Source organism: Mirounga leonina, unplaced genomic scaffold (assembly GCF_011800145.1).
Source record: "Mirounga leonina isolate KUSES-001 unplaced genomic scaffold, KU_Mleo_1.0 Mir_200, whole genome shotgun sequence".
Lineage (NCBI taxonomy): Eukaryota > Metazoa > Chordata > Mammalia > Carnivora > Phocidae > Mirounga > Mirounga leonina.
The window spans coordinates 5,432,051-5,452,657 of NW_023270503.1; the positions used below are offsets into that span (position 1 = coordinate 5,432,051).

The 20,607-nt window shown below is 49.5% G+C and overlaps 1 protein-coding gene across 1 annotated transcript; it reads left to right on the forward strand.

Annotated features, from left to right (window-relative positions):
- The first annotated feature begins 595 nt into the window (after positions 1 to 595).
- LYRM9 (LYR motif containing 9) lies at positions 596 to 17,286 on the forward strand. Its single transcript, XM_035027745.1, has 4 exons — positions 596 to 647; positions 12,809 to 12,952; positions 14,739 to 14,831; positions 15,773 to 17,286. Exons 2-4 carry the CDS (start codon positions 12,827 to 12,829, stop codon positions 15,788 to 15,790), a joined length of 237 nt encoding a protein of 78 aa, XP_034883636.1. The 5' UTR covers positions 596 to 647; positions 12,809 to 12,826; the 3' UTR covers positions 15,791 to 17,286.
- Positions 17,287 to 20,607: the final 3,321 nt, after the last annotated feature.

The following is a 20,607-nucleotide window of genomic DNA, read 5'->3' on the forward strand; positions in this document are numbered from 1 at the left end:
TTAGAGAGCGGGGAGAGCCTATTTAATAAAACAGCATTATTTCATTTTCAAAGAATGATACTGGCAGTAGCTCTGAGTTTAAATTCTGTATTCTTTTCCTCAATTATAATTATAGATGGGTCTGAAAGGAAGCATGCCTATTACTGTCATATTTATTCTTTTGACAGGTGTTATGGGACTGTAATTTGATGAAATGACTCAAAACGCAGATTCCCTTACAAATACAATTCTTGTCATCAACATGAGTGGTTTAGGGGAAGTCCTCCAGCAAGCCTTTTCACCAATCTTGAACACCCCTAATGTTTTAGCAGCGATCCATATTCAGAAACATGGGGGAGAGCCTGCCTTCAGGGCTTATATCCGAGGCAGCAACAGCCAGAAGGAAGAGTGGGTGTTTAAGGTAGAGAAGGCTGTTAGTGGGACAGCCTTCTTTTTCATCTGGGTCGGGTCGGGTCAGGCCAGGGGCACCCAGCCGGTCTCGCCTGTAGTTTCCCTATAAACAGACCCCAGCCCCGCACGCGGCCGGCAGAGGGCGCTCGACGAACAGCCGACTGGCGGGGGCGGTGCCGCGCCAGTCCCGAGGCGCAGGCGCACTCGTGGCTGCCGCGTCCGCCGCGTCCGGGGTTGACGTTCCCCAGTGGAGGCGGGTGAGCGGCGCGGCACCGGCGGAGGGCGGGAGAGGAGACGCGGGCGGGCGGGCGCACGGGGAACGGAGCCGCCCGGGGCGGCGGGGCGGGCTCGGGGTGTGAGGCCTCGGGCGTCCTCGGCCTTGCGCGGCGGGTGGAAGACCCAGGGGGCCCCGTGCCGCCCCCTTCCCTTCCCCGTCGGCTTTCGCGGCCTCGGAGGGCCCGGTGTCCCGGCGACGCGGGGGAGCGGAGCAGGCCCCAGGACGCGGGGAGGGCCGCGGGGAGCCAGGGGGCTCCAGACGCCTCTGCGAAATGCCCACTGTCTGGCACACGCCTCCGCGCTCAGCCTCGGCTGGGCCATTTATAAAAGCAGACGGGGCCCCTCCACCGTCCATCTGCCCCGAGCGCGCGCTTGCCTGGAGTAACCTTCACGTTTTGATTGATGCTTCTGCATAACAGCAAGTCACGCTGAGTTCGAAACCCCTTAGTCCCCAGGACTGTTTTATTTATTTTATTTTTTTAAAGATTTTATTTATTTATTTGAGACAGAGAGAATGAGAGACACAGAGCATGAGAGGAGGAGGGTCAGAGGGAGAAGCAGACTCCCTGCTGAGCAGGGAGCCTGATGCGGGACTCGATCCCGGGACTCCAGGATCATGACCTGAGCCGAAGGCAGTCGCTCAACCGACTGAGCCACCCAGGCGCCCTGTTTTATTTTTTTATATAGCTTACAATTCACTCATTTAAAGTGCACCGTCGAATGTCTTTTAGTATATTCAGAGTTGTGCATCCATACTCATAATCAATTTTAGAACATATTCATTGTCCCCAAAAGAAACCTCTCCTTTAGCTGTCACTCTCAATCTCCCCGCCCTGGGCAACCCCTAATCTACTTGCTGTCTCTATGGATTTGCCCATTCTGCACATTTCCTATAAATGGAATCATACAATAGTTGGTCTTTTGTGACTGGCTTCTTTCACTTAGAGTAATGTTTTCAAGGTTTACCCATTTTGTACCCTGTATCAGTACTTCATTTTTTTTTATTACAAAATAATATTCCATTGTATAGATGTACCATGTTTTATTTATCCATTCATCAGCTGATGGACCTTAGGACTAATCTTAACCCTTCACCTCTTTCCAAGGCCCTTCTGGATCTGACCCAGCCTTCCTGGCCAGCATCCTGTTTGCTCCCCCTCTGGGCTCCTGTGGGATTGGCAGTCCCTTCCTCCCTTAGGCCTTCATGCAAGCTGCCTCTGCCTTTACTGCCCCTTCACCAAATCCTACTCCTTCAGACCTCAGATTTAATGTCCTTTTCTCAAGAAACCTCTGACCCTTGACTGGGTGAGGGGCCCCATGAGCCAGTCTCTCAGGGACCTGAATTCCACTTTGTAGCAATTAGTTATAACTGAATAATTAGTTTTAATTTTACGTTAATATGTAAGATACACGCGATCAGGGGCTTCTGTTTGTTTCTGTAACCCCAGTACCTGGCACCTTGTTGGTGCTCAGTGACTATTTCAATACATGGGCACACATGCCTACCATGTATCAGGCACTGCCATACTATACTAGGGACACAGCCATGAACAAAATAAACTCCCTCCTGTATGGGGTTTACATTCCAGTGAGGGAATACAAACAAATGTATGTCAGGTGGTGAAGAGTGCCATGAAGAAAGATGGAAGGGACTGCAGAGTGGTCAGGGAAGTCCTCTTAATGAGACCTGGATTCCTCTGGGGCAGAGCAACGTGGGTTTCTGGAAGAGTAGTTGGGTAATGGAGGGAGGGAGAGCATGAGAGAAGGATAAATCCAGAGCTTTCAACTCAAGGGTCCTTTTGAGATGAGCCCTGCATATGTGTAGAAAGAGCTTGTGGGGAGGGTAGAGACCTGGATCCAAAGCCTAGCTACGCTCTCACCTAGTTCTGTGTGACCTGGAGCCTCAGTTCTCCTCCTCTGTAAAATGGGAGTAATAGGGTTGTAGATGAAGTAGCCCCTGTGAAGTACCCAGCCCCGTGGCTGACACCTGGCAGATGTATAATGGTTCCCTTCTTTCGCCCTCAGTCCGCAGTGGTGTGTTGTGGCCTGTGTGTGGGAGGCCATTGGCACAAAGCAGTCTAACGTCACAATGACTCAATTCACGATGCTTGTTGCTCAGCTCTGAGACCAGCATGTTAGCCTTTTGTCTGATTTTTCCAGTTTGCTTTGACTGGGCTAGCTCACCAGGTTCACTTGCAACTGGTAAACTGGCTCAGGGTGGTTGAGCTGACACAGGGGATGTTCAGAGTAGCTCCTTGGGCCTCTGAGAGAGACCGCAGGTGTGGGAGAAAGAGCTGAGGACCCAGAGCCAGGGATTCAGGGTTTGAGACCTGGCGCTGCCACCTGCTGGCTTTGTGATTCCAGGACAGCCACTGTCCTGGCTTTAGTGTCCTCTCTCGTAAATGGAGGTCAGTCAACACAAATTTATAGAAAGGATTACAGTGTGAGACCTTATTAGAGGAGTATGGGCAGCGTGGGGTGTGAGCCTTGAGAAGGTGACGTGGGAGCTAAATCTAAGGATCAGGAGGAATTCTTGAGGCAGGCAAAGAATCCAGCGTAGGGGGAAGAGAGGCGTTGAAGAGCACAGCGCGTTTCAGAGACACGATTAACAATAGTTCCCAAGTGCCTCGTATGTGCGGGGCACCGTGCTAAGTGGATTAGGAGCATTATTTAATCCTCACAACGATTCTGTGCAGGAGATACTATTAGTTGCCCCATTGACAGATGTGCAGCTGACTCTGAGGTGGAAATTGAGAAACGTGCCCACGTCCCACAGCCGGCCAATGATGGAGCCAGGATTTGAACGTAGACTGCCTGTTCCCAAAGTCCATGAACTTAGCCTCTAAGTTCAGTATGTGGCTAGAATGCAGGGAGTGTAGACAGCAGGAGATGAGTTTAACGAGAGAAGTTGGAAGCAGATTTGAGAGGGATAAAGAACACTCCACAGAGGTTCTGGAGAAGGGGGAGTGACATGGTGTGTTTTTTTAGGAAGTATCCTTGGGTCGGACTGGAGAGAGCCATATTCGGATAGTCCGACCAAGGCATTGTTACAAAGCTGGGAGCCCAAGTACTGCCCAGGTGCATGGTGGGGGTGGGGAGGGGACTCAGGACAGGGAGGGTGAGGGGAATGGGGAGTCTGGGTCTTGAGAGCCTTGACCATGAAGGAAAGGGACTGAAGGAGCATGGACTGCTGCCCCCCTTCTAGCTTGGGAGAACGTGCGTGTGCAAGCTGGAGCCCCGGAGCTGGGGGAGCAGAACCACTCTGCTTCTATATTGCGACTTTCCCCATGCAGAGAAATAATTGCATATTTAAACAATGGCCTGCGCAGGCTTAATTTAGCCTTGTATCAGTGTTTAATAGGGCATAATTTCTGGTCATGTTCTCTAGTTCCATTCTTTCTTTCTTTTTTTAAATATATGACTTTTTCCCCACTTATTTTTAGGTGCCCTATGTCAGGGCACAGGGTAGGGAAAGAGCCAAGGGGGTTAAATGGGGCTGTAGGCCTATTTCTCAGCATCTGTACCAGTGATATCCCTTGGCTCCCAGGAAATTCCCTTTGTGGCTTTATTCTCACTCTTTTCCTTTATTCTGTTACATTCCCCTTTGGGTTTTCTAAGAGCTTTTTTAGTATTTCCTTAGCTGCCTCCTTTTCTTTGTCTGTGTAATTGACATCAGCCTTGTGACTTTTTTTTTTTTTTTTCATCTTTATGCAGCGGGAGGCTATAGATGATGTCCTTGGGTTTCAGAAAAGCATGGAGAAAAGTTTTACGGAGAAGGTTGAAAAATAAGTACGGGATAATAGCACAGTCAAGTGCTTTCATGAATGCGGACCTGGTCCTGAATGAGCCCCAGGAGAGTTCTCTGTGGGGTCCTTAGCCCTGATCCGGGCAGCATTCTGTGGATGGCTTGGATACGGACATAGCAGGTAGTGTTAGAAGCAGGTAGGGGCACGGGGCAACAGTCCTTGGTTTGATTCCTGGCCTTACCATCTAATAGTTGGGTGGTCTCTGGCAAGTTTCTTACCCTCTCAGAGCCCCAGTTTTGTCATCTATAGAATGGGCTAATGATACGTACCCTGTAAGATTGTTGTGAGGGTACATGAAGTAACACATGTGAAGCTTGCAACACCTTCCTGGCACATACTGATCACTCCCTGAATGGTAGGTCATGAGACATGGCATCAGCCATGCAGAAAGCTCGAGGTAGGACAGCTCGGTAACATGTCAGGCCATCCATATTTGGTCCTAGGGCCGAGCCCAGAGCCACACACGTGCTAGATGCTCTGAATGGCTTTGGATGGGTGACTGACACAGCTCGCTGGGGTTAATGTCTCTCTCTTTGGACCCCCTTTGTGCCCCGGATGGGATAGTTTCTGTGCTTTTGTTGTGCTGAATTGAGCGGAGTTGGATAACAGACAGGGCCAGGTACCGCAGAGATTGTGGCAGATGGTGACTCTGGACTAAACTAATCAAATACAAGATGAGAAACAGATTTAAGAAGAGTTCATGGAAAAAAGTTTCCTCTGAGCTGAATGCCAGGGTCACATGGGGGCCCAAGCAGAGAATGCAGTCTGAGCGGCCTTCCTTGAACTGCCTGGTAAAGGAGGGGACATTGCCACCTGAGCTCCAGGACCCACGGACCTGGTCAGGACCCAGGAACACTGTGGCTTTCCCACTGGACAAAAATCTAAGAGTGAAACCATAATAAGGATGTGTGTGTGTCCTGAGGAGCGTGAGTGGGACGGGGAGGCTCTAGGAGAGGATAGCACCTTCAGGGTGGGGATCTTGGAAGAGAATGACTGTGGGGCTGGGGTCCCTGGCTGAACAATGACAGACTGGCCTTGGGGGTCGGGTAGGGAGACTTGAGCCCCGGAGGGCAGAACTCAGATCCATGAGTGAAGTTTACAGGGCAGATTTTAGCTCAGAAGCAAAGGCAATCTGTGACAGCTCTGGCTCAATGAAGTGGAGAGCTCAGACTTGGGAGGTCGTGAGCTCCCTGCCACGCGGGAGCATGTTAAGGGAGAAAAGCTTAAGGGCTCCCTACCAGGGATGTGGAGAAGAGATTTCTTTTACCCTGGATGGGAAAAGGTCGCCTTCGGCGCTCTGGTTTTGAAAGACTCCCTACTTTGGATGGCTTTTCTGCTCATTCAGTTAACACCTCTGACCGAGCACCTACCATGAGTCAAGCCATGCCACCTTAGGTATTTTTATAACTTTCTAATTCATCAGAGGCTACGGCATGAATAACCAGAGCTCAGTTCTGATTTGGGAAAAAGCTAAATAAATTTCACCTGCTCTTTAGTTTGATTTCAAAGAAAAAAAGATATATTTTTTTTCTCTCTGATGTCGGCAGAGGTCACTAAATCAGTGAAATCCACTACCTCTCCCAGTGTCGGTTTACACGAGCAGCTCCCTTCGGCAGCCCATTTTTGTCTCAGATAGAAGCATCGAAAAGTATCATGACATATTGTTTTCCCTTTTGCTGCTTTTCCAGGGCCAGAGAAGGGCCTCCTATTGCGTGAGCTGCCGCCATGAGCCAGGCAGTCATGCTTGCTGCCTTAATCAGTCCTCACCTCAGTCTTGCCATGATCTGGGGCCCATGCACTTTCACTGCTCCACTCAGTCTTCAGGGTGCGGGAGAGTTGACTGGAAGGTGTTGGAGAGAGGAAGGGTTCAATGTGACACCCTTCTTTTGAGGGATCACTGCGTGCCAGGCGCTATGTGCCTAACAAAGCTGCAGAGGAGGCCGAGCTGGGAAGAGGGTGGAGGGAATGGGGAATTTGGTTGCAAATGGGATAGAGATTGGCAGTTGACTGGGGAAAGCCTTGACACCCCCCCAACCCCCCGCCCATACACACACACATAGACACACCTACCACCACCACCATATGCACACATACTGATGAGCTTAGAGTTTGTTCTATGTGTGCCCTTAAAGGATATCAAGCAAGGATTTCAAAGATGAGATTTTTGTTTTTCGTTGCTCATTCTGGCTGAGCCTAGGGAGGGACTGAAGAAGAGACATGTCAGAAGGGTGTTGAATTAATCCAGGAGAGAGGCTCTGAGAGGCTAACAGAGACAAGGAAAAGGAGGGACCCCTTTCCTTAAAGAACTCAGGGAGGTTGGAGCACTGGAGTTAGAGTCCACTTCCCAGCGCCGCCACTCTCTGGCTGTGTATTCATGATCAGCCTCAGTTTCCACATCTGCAAAATGGGATGATAATGCTTTTTGTCAGAGGATTGTCGTAAAAATGTCTAGCACCACGCTTAGCACATCAGTCAGCTCTCGGGCAAGGATGAATTTCACAGAGGAGGGGATTTGAACATATTCTTGCCCGATGGCCTCTCCAGACAGAGTGAGGCAGGAGGCATCGGTTGCCTGCAGGGAGTTCCTTCAGGTGAGGTGGAGGGAAGCTGAGGGGACCGGAAGGGCTTGGCATAGATGGGCAGGAAAGGGAGGCTGTTGCTGCCGAAGGTGATGGGCAGGACTGCTCAGGGCCTGGAAGAATCTGAGGTTCATCAGCCAACATTGATGGAGGAGTGTGCTCGGTACCAGGCTGCACCATGCCGGCACTGAGAGGACAGAGATGGGGGAATCGGACACAGTCCCTGCCATCATGGGAGTTCCGTCCTGTCGGGGAGGATGGAGAGGCAAATACTTGGGGCCGGGGCGATTCCCGCTGATCTAAGCAGGCACAGCAAGCTGTGGGCAGACAGATCAGGGAGAGAGTGTAGTTCGGTGTAGGGAGTAAGAGGGGACAGGAAGACTTAAGCAAGAAGAAATTTCCTGGAAGAGTGTTAGGGACTCACAGGTTCAAGGGAGAAGGCTAGAGGATTGGGCAGGAATCTAGACATTTCTGGCAGGCCAGGAGGCAAGAGCTACAAGGACAGTTCAGAGCAGGAAGAGGCTGATGAGGACACACCATTGCTGGGGTGTGTGAACTCATTTTCAGGCTCTTTGTAACCCTGCTCGAGAGCCCATTTCCAGAGGTGGGGAGTACTCAGTTGGCCTCGCCGGGGTCTGATGTTCTCCTTGTGGCCGGGAGAGATGGAGCCACGGACAACAGTCTTAGCAGGCCAGGCTCAATGGGAAGAAGTCATCCCTTAGAAAGAAATTGGGGAGGGGGGTGCCGTTAGGAAGAGTAACACCCATCTGGATTCTGGGGCTGGACTTCCCAGGTGGAGATCGTGGCTTCTGCACTCATAGCTATGTGACCTTGGCCAAATTTCTTGCCTTCTTTTTGCCTCTGTTTCTTTATGTGTAAAAGGAGAGCATAATAACTCTTCTTGTAGAGTTACTGTGAAGATTAAAATAAATTCACGTGCATCGTTTAGAATAGTGTCTCTCACATGATACATACTCAGTAAGGCTGCTGTAGTAATCATTGTAAGTGCTTATTAGTTGTTATTATTACTAAAGGAACTACTGGTGGTGTGCCAGCGTGCCTGGCAGGTGGAGGCGTGATTAGGTCTGAATCTGAAGGGGGTGGGGTAAGAAGGCTTCAGGAGTTGGTGCCAGCCTCGCAAGTTTAAGACTTTATCCCCCAGGTAATGGGAAAGTGGTGGAAGGGTTTTTCGAAAACAACTTTTTGTTACAAAAAATGTCAAAATATAGAGAAGTTGAAATAGCAGCACAATGTCCACCCTTATTCCTGCCATCTAAACACAATCTGAACATTTCACCACATCTGCTTTATCTTTCTCACCCTATCTTTTCTCTTTTTGTGTTGCCTTTTGTGGAACCATGTGAAAGTAAGTTGCAGACATGATGACACATCACCTCTAAACACTTCCTTCCACTTGCATCTCCCAAGAATGAGGACATTCTCCCACACAACACATTGTTGTTCCACCTAAGAAAATTAATAATTGATAATAATTCACAATATCCTGTCACATCCAGCTGTGGGAAGATTTTAAGTGGGGCGTTAGACAAGGCATTGTGGCTGCCATGTGGAGGCTGGCTGGAAGGGGGCCGAGGGCAGGTAAATATCCCCCTGGTAGTGCAGGTAACAGATGCTGAAGCCCGACCTAGAGTGATGTGGGGACACGAGGGCTGTTTGAGGTACCTACAGGTCTCCCATTGAACATGGTGGCAGGGATGGTGGGTCAGTGAAGCCTTCCAGGAGGAGGTGCCAGACCTAACAGCTGAGTGTTGTAGGATCAGGAGACCTGCAGGAAGCAGATTGTGGGCAAGAGTGGGAGGATTCATTTGACACATGAATTTTAAACATCTACTGTCATGATTCCGTTTATATGTCAACTTGACTGGGCCATGGGTTGCCCAGAGATTTGGCTAAACATTTTTCTGGGTGTGTCTGTGAGGGTGTTTTTGGATGAGATTAACATTTATTTATTTATTTTTTAAAGGAGGAGAGAGAGAGTTGGGGAGGGGTCGACGAGGGAGAGGGAGTCTTTTAAGCAGACTCAGCACTGAGCTCAGAGTCTAACCCAGGGCTGACCTGAGATCATGACCTGAGCCAAAACCAAGAGTCCGATGCTTAACCGACTGTGCCACCCAGGCACCCCTGGATGAGATTAACATTTAAATCGGGAGACTGAGTGAAGCAGATTGCCCTCCTTAATATGGGTGGGCCTCATCCAAGCACTTGAAGTCCTGAATAGAACAGACTGACCCTCCCCCCGAGTGAGAGAGGATTCTCCTGGCTGATGGCCTTCAGCCTGGGACATTGGCTTTTCCTGGTTTGACGTTGACTCAAACTGGGACATCTGCTCTGTGAGATTTCAAACTTGCCAGCCTCAATAATCACATGAGCCAATTCCTTATAAATAATGTACACATATGAATATAACATATATATATATTCTCTCTGTATATTCTATTGGTTCTGTGTCTCTGGGGAACCCTAATGCATCTACTATATGCTAAGCATTCTGTCATGGTGCAGAGACCATGACATGCAAACATGACACAGACTTTCATGGAGTGCGCTACTCAGAGCTGTTTGCCCGGACTCTGCGGTGAGTGGTGGGAGATGGGATGAAGGGTGGGCAGGGGCCTTGGAGGAGGGAGTATGGATTTTGTTCCATAGGCCAGTGCTTTCCAAATGTCAGTACCACTTCCATGATTTTTGTCATATTCACATCTCAACTGCATTCTTCTTTGATACATTTAAAAATATCAGTTTTATGCCCATTCCTTTTTAAAACTGTTTAAGCCACAATACCTATAAAATTACGGGATTTTTTTTCTTTACACATGAAAATAAATATTAAATCATTACAATAAAAAGATGTTGGCCCATATACTGCTTCAAATAATTTCACAGTTTTCCTACATTTGGGGAAAGTTGTCATGAGTGACAGGGTAGGGGTGGGATATCAGATCTGGAGGTTTAGGCAGGAACATGCCATGCTGAGATTAGGTTTTGGAAAGATTCACTGGCTGTTGAGTGGTAAATAGGTTGGAAGATAGGGAGACGTGCTCGGAATTCTGGCCGTTGTCCAGGGGAGCTCTGATAAGAGCCTGAAGCAAGGCTGTGCAGTGGGAATAGAGAGGAGGGGACAGATGAGAGGGGGCATTCAGAGGTCGAATTTGATAGGATTTAGAGACAGTGGCATGGGATTGAGGCAGGAAGAGGAGTCTAGGTTGGCTCAGTGATGGTTTTGGTTTGGTTGCCTGAGAAGACAGACGTGCGTTCACAGAGGCAGGGAGCCCAGGAGAGGCTAAGGTCAAGTGCAAAGAGCAGGATATGCCAAGCAATGGTTAGAGGCTGCAGAATTTGACTACAGTTTTAGCAATGATGCTGTGAAGTTCATTGCCCCTTAATAGCACACCCACACTTTAAATTAAATTAAAACATTTTTAGTTTAACTCTTCTGAGTGGACCCACACATGTATTTTCTGCTACTTATTACTGAGAATGACTAAGTATTATAATTGAGCTGAAAATAATCTCCCGCCCATACTTGCTGGGTTGGTTTCTAAGTATTGCTTGGGTTTTTATCTACTGAAACAAAGTTGTGCTCTTTCCAAATGTTAATTTTGAAGACTGCAGATGGTAACCATCTGTTACACGACTAGCATTTTACAATATTTGATTAGCACTTTATATAGTTTGGGGAAGCCTGCCAGTGGAGTCTGCCCATCAGGTGGGGACTTCGGTGGTATGTCCTCTGTGGTGGCCCTTGAAGGTCTTTGCCCCCATTGTACGGGGTTCCCCTGTTTTTTGGGGGGCTTTAGCACAGCTAGTCAGACTGGCAGGTTGATGATTTGTGGCAGGAGAACCATACGGGCCTTGCCGTGTTTGCACTCCTTCTTAGAGCTGGAACCATCAGACCTCATCGTGGAAGCAGAATTTGGGAGGTCAAGACCTGTCCATCAGTTAGGACTCTTTGGGTTGCAAGTGACAAAACAAACCCAAGCCCCTTTTCTTTGGCAAAGGGCATTAATTGAGTCAGGTCATTAAAAAGTCTAGAGGTAGGACTGCCTTCAGGTGGATGGTTGTAGGATTCAAACGAATTCTTCAGACTTGGTTCCTCTCACACTCTCAGCTCTGCCTGCTGCTGTGTGGCTTCACTCTCAGGCTTCCAGAGGAAGCAAGATGGCGCCCCCGAGAGAGGAGCAAATCCCCTCAGCAGCAAGTGTAGAGGGAAAGAACGGAGGCCTTCCCGGTCACCTCTGCAGAGGTGGTAGGATGTGTTCTGATTGGGCCAGCTTCCATCACGTGCCCATCTGTGGCCCAATCCCTGCGACCACGTGGATGCAGGGCTCTGATTGGTCAGACCTGGAGTGGAGCCCCACCCTGAGCTGTGGGCGGAGGCCTGGGGAGAGGTGGATCGCCAGTCACACGTCCAGCGCTGTTAGCGGAAGGGAGGAGGGTTGGGGGGCAGACCGCCACCTGCCCGCCCTGGTGTCATGGCCGGAGCCCAGAGGACCAGGAGGCATTGGCAAACTTAGCCGTGGAGACAGGCAATTATTGTTGCCAGGAAGATAATATGCTGGAAATGGAATGAAGGAGCCTCTGAAATGGGCTACTTAATGAATTTCCTTTCTTAGTTTAAGAACCTCTGATAGATTTAGTATTCTGGGTCTCTTTTTTTTTGAGGGGGAGGGAGTTGTCTTTCTTCTTTTTATGTTACTTTAAAACTAAGGCCAATCACTTAATCTTGGTCTTTTAGCTCCTTCGTTTGGAACATTGTGAGCTTCCCTCTCAGAGAGGGGAGATCTGTACAGAGCAGATAACAGATTCCATTCAGTCCAGTTCAACAAACAGGGCGCGAAGCCCCGGGGCCTGGGCCAGCCTCCACAGGCCTGGCAGCAGATGAATCCTCGGCAGTGTGGGAAGCGCTGTAACAGCTCCAAAACAGGGCACTGCAGCCCCTCAGGGCAGGACAGTCAGGAAGGGCTTCCCAGAGGAAGTGACACGGAGCTGGACCTGGAGGGATGACCATGAGTTCCTCCCATGGCAGAGAAGAGGAGGGGAGCTTGATGCTGAAGGGGCTGCTTGTGCCAAGGGACCAAGAGGTGAGGTACTTGCTGGTTTGGGGGATGGGCCTAGGCCACTGGTTCCAGAGTGCATTCTGGCGTCTGCCTGGAGGAGACTGGAGAGTGACAGGCTGAAGGTGGGGGCAGACAGCAGGCAAGATGCTGTGGTAGAGGTCCAGGCATGAGCCTGTGGGGCATCTGGTTAAAATGTATTCTGTTCTCTAGCAGGTCTGGGGCGAGAGAGTCTGTTTCTAACCAGCTCTCAGGTGACGTCAGTGCTACTGGTCCGAGACGATACTTTGAGTGGCGAGGCTCAGACCTCTGGCCATTCTCCCCTCTGTTGCCTGTAGTCAGCTGGTTTCTCAGTCTTGCAGTGCAGGGTCTTCCTGCTTATCTCCCCTACTCTGCCTGTCCGTGACACCTCCTCACCCACCACCGCAAGTTGGCTTCCAGAAAGAAGGCGCCAGGATGAGGCTGTGCGATCTCACCTTTGGTCCCGGCAGGCCTGCCCTGGGCTGAGACTTCTGCAGGACAGAATGCTCCGCCCGAGCTCAGGGTCTGGGTTCTGTGCAGTGCGGCACGAAGGGGACCCGGCCTCCACGGAGTATCACACCTGCTCACAGAGCCGTGGGACGTGGGCCTCGGGGCCAAGGCTTGGCTTGGTGCCTTAGAAGTCATGCTCTGTGTTTTCCAGGGACAGAGGGTCTCGCAGATGGCCCCGCTCCCAGGGGCAGAGCTTGTGCAGAGGCCGCTGCAGCTCTACCGATACCTGATGCGCTGTTGCCAGCAGCTGCCCACCAAGGGCATCCAGGAGCATTACAGACATGCTGTCAGGCAGGTGGGAGCAGCGGTACTGGGCTCGGGATGGGGGGTTCCCATGATAGAGGGCTTGTCTCAGGGCTGGGGGCAGGGGACAGGGATGGTCTTTCGGGTGGTGGTGGAGGGGAGGGGCGGCAGTCTGGTAAGAGCCACCAAAAACCACAGCCCAGCTCCTCTCTCTGATTTCTGCTCGGAAAACAGAAGATGTATCATCCAGCACATCAGCTTGTGCCAGGGCTCAAATAAGGCAGCTAAATGGATAATTAAAATAGAGTATGGGCCATAACATCATTTTGACCGGCATTAATGCACAGCCTGGATTTACTCATGAGAAAACATCAGGAAAATCCAGACAGAGGGACCATCTCCCACACCGCTGGCCTCGGCTCATCCAACATGGCAGTGTCGGGAAGCCCAGAGAAAGGCAGACCTGCTCTGCTTTCAAGAGGACTAAAGAGATGTGACCATGAAATGTAATGAGTGGATTGGATTCTGGACCAGAAAAAACAATGATTAAAAAGGACGTTATTAGGGTGCCTGGGTGGCTCAGTTGTTAAGCGTCTGCCTTTGGCTCAGGTCATGATCCCAGGGTTCTGGGATCGAGTCCCGCATCGGGCTCCCTGCTCGGCAGGAAGCCTGCTTCTCCCTCTCCCATTCCCCCTGCTTGTGTTCCTGCTCTCGCTATCTCTCTCTCTGTCAAATAAATAAATAAAATCTTAAAAAAAAAAAGGACGTTATTGGAGACCTTCATGAATTGGAATATGGGCTGTAGATGAGATGATAGTATTATATTAATGTTGAATTTCCTGAATTTGACTACTGTCGTTATGTAATCTCCTCGTTAAAACACACTGAAGCATTTAGGGGTCAAGGGTAACTTCTAATTGCTCCCAGAAAATGATAAAGCAAATGTGAGATGTTCACCATTGGTGATTCTGGTAGGGAATTTGTTTATATTCTTGCAGCTTTTCTGTAGGTTAGAAATTATTTCAAAAAAAAAAAAAAAAACGAATACAAATGTAATGTGGAAAGTAAAAAAATCAATAAAGGTAGCAACAGACAGGCTGTGAAAACATGGAGGAGGGAGCAGCTAGCTTCCTGAGGGCATTAGGGAGGACTTCCCAGAGTGAGCATTTGAGGTGCTCCTGAAGACAAATAGGAGGACCTGTGGGGTCAAGAGTGACTGGGCAGGGGAGGTACCAGGTACCCTTCTGGAGGGCCGTGAGTGCCACACCAGTGAACCCAAATCTCGTTCCTTCTCAAGGGTGAACATCTGGTCAAAGGCAAAGAGCAGCCCCACGTTGCTCTGCACCGGGCCTGGCTGGAGTCTCCAGTCACCCCCTCCACGGCCCCCACTCTGCTTGGCCTTCCAGCATGGGCCTGGAGAGGCCCTGTTTCTTCCTATTGTGCAGCCTGGTGCAAGCAGCTCCCTGGGGGGAGCAAATGGAACCGAGAGGTGGAAGTTTCCTGGGGCCCCTGCTGCCTGATAACCTTTGGGCCCAGCCTGATTTGGGGTAACTTGGGGGCCAGTCTTCCATCTTGTAGCTGCTCTGCTGGCAGGAGGACCGGCTGTGTAGTTAGAATGGACCGGGATTTGAATGCTGGCGCCATGCACAGTCCCAGTTAGGGCGTCTGGGCCTCTGTTTCCTCATCTGTAGGTGGGATCATCCTAACTCTCTCTGGAGGCCTAAGAGCCATGCTGAGTGCAAAGTGGCCGCAGTGTGTCTGGCCTGTGCCTGGTGCTCTGAAGATGCTGATCCTGTGAATTTTGCCTTGTCATCTTTCTTTTATGCTTAAACTTTCAGAGTTTCCGGGTTCATTCAGATGAAGACAATCCTGAGAGAATCCAGCAGATTATTAAAAGAGCCATTGAAGATGCAGACTGGATCATGAACAAAGTAAGTGCTTGGCTCCCGGCTCCCCCTGCCCGCTGGGGGGTTGACAGCGGTAATCTCCATGGCCACCAGGGGTCGCCCCTGTCCCACAGTTGAGCCCTATCAGGCCTGCAGAGGCACCCTACAGCCCCAGCCAGCCGCTCCCCTCTTCCAGAAGCCCAGAGGCGGTGGCAGATGCCTTTCTGGTTGCATCTGTTTTCTGCAATGGGTGGGGAGTTCTCAGTCCCTAAAGGCCAACAGTGCTGAATAAGCTGAGACGGGGTAGCAGGAAGAAGGAAGAGAAAGGTCTTCTTGGAAGCAATAGTGCCAGGACTAGCAGCAGCCTTGCGATGCCTCAGACGGGAAAGCTGTGTTGGGGCGTAGTGAGTTCCCCGTCTCCAGGGGTATTCATACTGAGGCAGGGTTATTGAGGAAACATTCAAGTATCTATTTTGGTAGAGGAAGGGAGGGAGTCAGGAAGACAGACTAACTTGCTGGTCCTTACCCACTGGTGTTAGAACAACCTAGAGAACTAGGTGGAGCATGCCCCCCCCCCCCACCCATCCTTCTAAATCAGAGTCTCCAAATGTGGGGGTCGGGGTTTGTTTTAAAAACTCAGTGATTGGACTAGATGGCCTCTGAGGATCTTCCTCTCCCTGAGATATTTTTTTCTTTAAACCAAGATTCAGCTTAAAGAACAGGATGGGCATGCCCCGCATTCCTTTCTGACATTCCCGTATCTGTCTTATGTGCGCCCTCTTAGCCCATCAGCTTCCTTTTCCATTAAAGAAGAAAGGGGGGCCCGGTGCCAGCTAGAGATTTGACTGGTACCTGCCCCCCTACCTCGGAGGAGCCCCTGCAGGAGGCAGCTAAGGCTCAGAAGAACATGGTTCTCGGGATTTCCTGGGTCTTCCCTCCCCCATTGGCTTCCCTCACCCACTTCTAATGATCTCTCTGCCTTACAGTATAAGAAACAAAACTGAGATGCCGGGGCCTAGAGAACCAAGCTGTCCTGAAGACATTGAGGTTGAGAGACCTCGCTTCTCCTGGAAGTCAGCAGCGGCAGCCGTTTTGGAATATCCATCGGCCTTATTGGCTGAGAGCAGGAAATCAGGGGTAGGAGAAGCTGACGTCTGCTCAGCTGGCTCTTCTTTCCACGTGTATGTCCCAGCATCCTTTATGTTTGCTTTTCTGGCCACTGCCACGGGAGATTTGGGGAGAATATGTTTTGTCACTTTGCTCCGAAGGTGCTGCATGTATTCTGGGTGTTGTCCTTTGAGACCCAGAGTGGGCATCCCCTCGGGCTGTCCAGGGAGGACAGGGCATGGGTTTTCGAACCAGCCAGGTCTGGATTTGAATCTCAGTTCTGCGGCTTTTCAAGGGTGTTGCCTTTGAGCTCAGCCTCCTCCTGTGTGAAGATTAAGTATAAGGAAGTCGAAGAGCTTCAAACGTCCCCCTGAGGAGGCCATCCTCCACTGTGCCTTCCTCCCCGCCCGCAGTGCTCCACATGTCTCTCTGGCACACTCCTCGTCGGGCCCGGGGGATTGTGGGCCTGCCCTGTCCTGCTTGTTGTCCCTGAACGCTCATGGCCCCACCATGCCCAGCAGTCCCCCAAGCAGCCGCTCCTCCCAGCACTGTCCTTCCATGAAGTCCTGGTCCTCGCCTTCATGGAGTTTCTAGTGTCCCTGAAGTGGTGAAACTCACGCTGCGTGGAACAAGGAAGAAGGGCAGAGCAGCTACAGCGGATGCCGAAGTGTGCAGACCTCTGTGAACCTGCGATCTCTCCTGCTGGCCCTTCCCTGCTTTGCCAATGTCTTGGAAGGAAGAATGGAGGCAGGGCAGCAAGGAGGGAGGTGGGGAGCAAGCATTCCTGTGGGATATGGTGAGCCTGAAACCCATGGAGTGAGACTGGGTCGCATCCCAATGCCATAGAAGTCGCTCGTAGGGGAACTTACCTGGCCTGTTTCAGCCTTGGTTTCCCCATCTCCAGTGCAGTGATGCCCCCACCTACCTGCCTGGACTGCAACAAGGAGTACTGAGCTCTAACGCATGCCAGGTGCTTCTTGCAGAAGCTGGCTCAGGGAGCCGGCTGCACTGCTGTGGCCGGTCACCACAGTTAGGGAGCCCTGCTTTGCAGACTGGGAGATGGCAGCACAGACAGGTCGAACCCCTTTTCAAGGTCACCAAGCTACTAAGCGAGGTCTGTGTGAATCTACCAAACAGTACAGATTTGGGAGGGAAGGGGGAGCAGCAGAGGGAGGGAAAGCGTCCAGGAAGGACTCGGGGGGCTGGCCAGAGCAGGAGGGGCAGCCAAAAGAGGAGGAGCCACACCGGACTTGCGTATCCCCAAGGACTCTCAGCCAGAGGGATGAGCCAGCAGGTTCGTGACCCTGCAATGAATTATAGGACTTAAAGTGACTCAGGGACATCTGTATGGACTGATCAGCAGGTAATGAAGTAAATATATCGATTTCTGAAAGCTCTGGTGTCTTTTTTTTTTTTTAAAGATTTTATTTATTTATTTGACAGAGAGAGACACGTGAGAGCAGGAACACAAGCAGGGGGAGTGGGAGAGGGAGAAGCAGGCCTCCCGCAGAGCAGGGAGCCCGATGTGGGACTCGATCCCAGGATCCTGGGATCATGACCTGAGCCGAAGGCAGACGCTTAACGACTGAGCCCCCCAGGCGCCCTGAAAGCTCTGGTGTCTTGAGTGCTGTGCTCATTCATTCCCCAAACACATGCTGTTCCCCATTGTGTGCTATCGTCCTAGGTATTGGGGACTTAGGGACAGGCCTATACAATAGGGATCGTTCTTCAGGAGGGGATCATTCTTCAGAGGGCAGGTCTCTCTTTTGTTTAGATTTTTCTTGTTTTCTAATAATGGGGGAGGCTGGTATGTAGTGATTATTTCTTGGCCAAGTATTGGTTGGGGGGGAGGCGTGGGGGTCTCTCCTTATTACTGATGCTCAGGGGCTGATATGGAGGGGGGAACACTCACTCTGACAGCATGATGGGTAGGCGTGGGTGGCTCCCACAAGAAGTTTGTCTTGAGGCAGAGAAAAGACCTTCCCCCAAGCACAGATTGTCAAGAATTACAACCCAAACTTCCTCCCAACTTCTGAAATGAACCTGTCCCTCTGTCCATCTTGTTTCCCTGGGGGATGGGGATTAACATGAGCATCAGGGGCAAAGAAAACCAAACTACCTTTGTTGAATGAGAGAGAGAAACTTGGCAGGTTCAATGTGAGGGAATGACCTTGGGTTTTTTGTTGTTGTTGTCTTTTAAGATTTTATTTATTTGAGAGAGAGAGAGAGAGTACAAGCGGGGTGAGGGGCAGAGGGAGAGGAAGAAGCAAGCTCCCCGCTGAGCAGGGAGCCCTATGCAGGGTTCAATCCCAGGGTCCTGGGATCATGACCTGAGCCAAAGGCAGACACTTAACCGACTAAGCCACCCAGGTGCCCCAGCAATGACCTTGTTAACAATGGGGTGGGTGACTGTAGTTCAAGGGAAACACCAGAAGTTCAAGAATCGTGCCTTAAGAGATTAAGAGCTACCTCCACCTCCACCTCCTAACTGCTATTGCCTGCTGCCAATACCATGGAGTCACACATCTCTGGAGACAGAGAATCTCTTCCCACCAACATCTGGGGAGGTACCTCATTCTCTTTGAGCTTTGAGCAATGAGTGCACAAGAGGAGCTTCATCAGACTTCTGAAGCTGACTACAGATCATAACCTTGAGATTGGTTGAGCCCATCAGCCCCTATGCTTGTCAATTTCAGCCCCTAGCCGAAAGCAGCCATCTCTAATCAGCAGTCTCACATACTCCCATTCCCAAACTGATGTGGGTTTCTTACCCCCATCGCTGGCCTCACTCCCACCCTGTCCATGATGTCCTCCGGAACCCTTGCACCTTGCATGTAGATTCCTTACTCTCCCAGCACTCCAGCCTGTTCATTCCATGTGTATTTGCCCAAGCTTCTCCTCCTGTCTGCGGTGCCCTTCTTAGCTTATTCACCTGAAAAAGATCTTTTCTCTGTCAAGACTGAGCTATCGCATTATTTCTATGAAGATGTTCTTTACTCCCCTAGCATTACATCTTCCAAGATTTTTTTCATGCTAACTGGTGAATGAAAACCAATCAGATGACAACTGGTTCCTTGAAAAATGAATGCAATCTTTAGGCCAAATTAAGAAAGACATGGGATCAAGAAGAAGGGAGTCATTAACATAAGAATAAAAAACAAAAAAAAATAATAATAATAATAAAAAATAAAAGAAAAAAAGAAAAAAAAGAGAAGGGAGTGAAATCTAGAGCAGTGATTTTCAGGTGTGGTCCATGGCCTTCTGGGAATCTCCCAAGCCCTCTCATGGGATCCTCAAAGTCAAAACTACGTTCATAATAACCCTAAGACTTTTTCTTTCCCACTCTGTGAACATTTGTACTGATGGTACAAAAACAATGATGAGTAAAACTGCTGCTGGTACCTAAGCATGAATCAGGATAGGGATTATCACCACCGGCTTACTCATGAATGTCCCTGATGAAACAGCAAAATGTTTAATTTTGTTAAATCTCAATCCTTGAGTATAAAAATATTCTGTGCAATGAGCTGAAAGCACACATAAAGCATTTGTATTGCACACATAAGTAGAACATTTGTCCAGAGGAAAAGCACACAATTATTTGAGGTGTGAGCTAAATAAACTGCTTTATTCACAGAATACCATTTTTGTTGTTGTTGTTATTGAAATAGTGACTGGCAAACTGGTTGGATCTGTCCTCTATCATGTTAATTATCCTTCAGAGTTTCATTTCCTCTGTAGTGTTGCCATTCATTCATGTATTCACCAATTCATTAATTCAGCAGACACTGAGCACTCATGTATCAAAAATTCCATCTATGTCTCCATCTAGGTGAGATTATGGGTGGTTTAATTTGCTCCCCCACTGATCTGCATGGTTTCTGGAAATGTGTGGAGAGATTTAGTTTTAGGCACCCATGATGACCCCCAGGAATCTAGAAGTCTCTTTCATACCAATTTTAGGGAAAAAGTTTTTTTCCCTAAAATTTTCCTATTTATAGACATTAGCCCGCATTTACACACACATACATAACATTTGTTGCTAACAAGTCTGACTGGAAAATGGTGAATCACTTTGAAAACAGTTTTTTTCTGACATTGTCACCTTCCTATTACCATAAATCTTTAAAATTCCCGAACTGGAGAGATAAGAGGAATTGTCCAGGGGGTCAACTTGGTAGGCCAGCCTCAGCTTCCAGCCCCCAGGCATGGAGGTAAATGAACATTCTCATCCTTTTCTTCATCTTGGCTGCGGTGTTGATTTCATTGCTCTCTCTCTGGCTCCGGATGCTGTATCTTTCTCTTGCATACTTGGCTATGTCAGAAACCTCTGCTTGAGGAACTTGCAACTCTTAGACACTGCTGGTGGGAATGTAAAATGGTGCAGCTGCTTTGGAAAACAGTTTGGATTTTTCTCAAAATGTTAAATGTGGAGTTACCATATGACCCAGCAATTCTATACACAAATCTGTATATATACCCAAGGGGAATGACATATGTTCACAGAAAAAACCTGTATGCAAATGTTCATGGCTTTATTTATGAGTCCAAAAAAAAAGCAAACAACCTAATGTCCATCAGCGGATGAACAGATGAATAAAATGTAGCACAGTCATACAGTAGAATATTATTTGGTAATAAAAAAACATGTAAACCCTGCAAAATGGGTGAACCCTGAAAACACAATGCTAAGTGTAAGAAGCCAGTCACAAAA

Coding starts and splice junctions, on each gene's coding strand:
- LYRM9 (XM_035027745.1), top strand. CDS start 12,827: ATGGCCCCGCTCCCAGGGGCAGAGCTTGTGCAGAGGCCGCTGCAGCTC. Junction 12,953..14,738: donor ACAGACATGCTGTCAGGCAG/GTGGGAGCAGCG, acceptor TTAAACTTTCAG/AGTTTCCGGGTTCATTCAGA.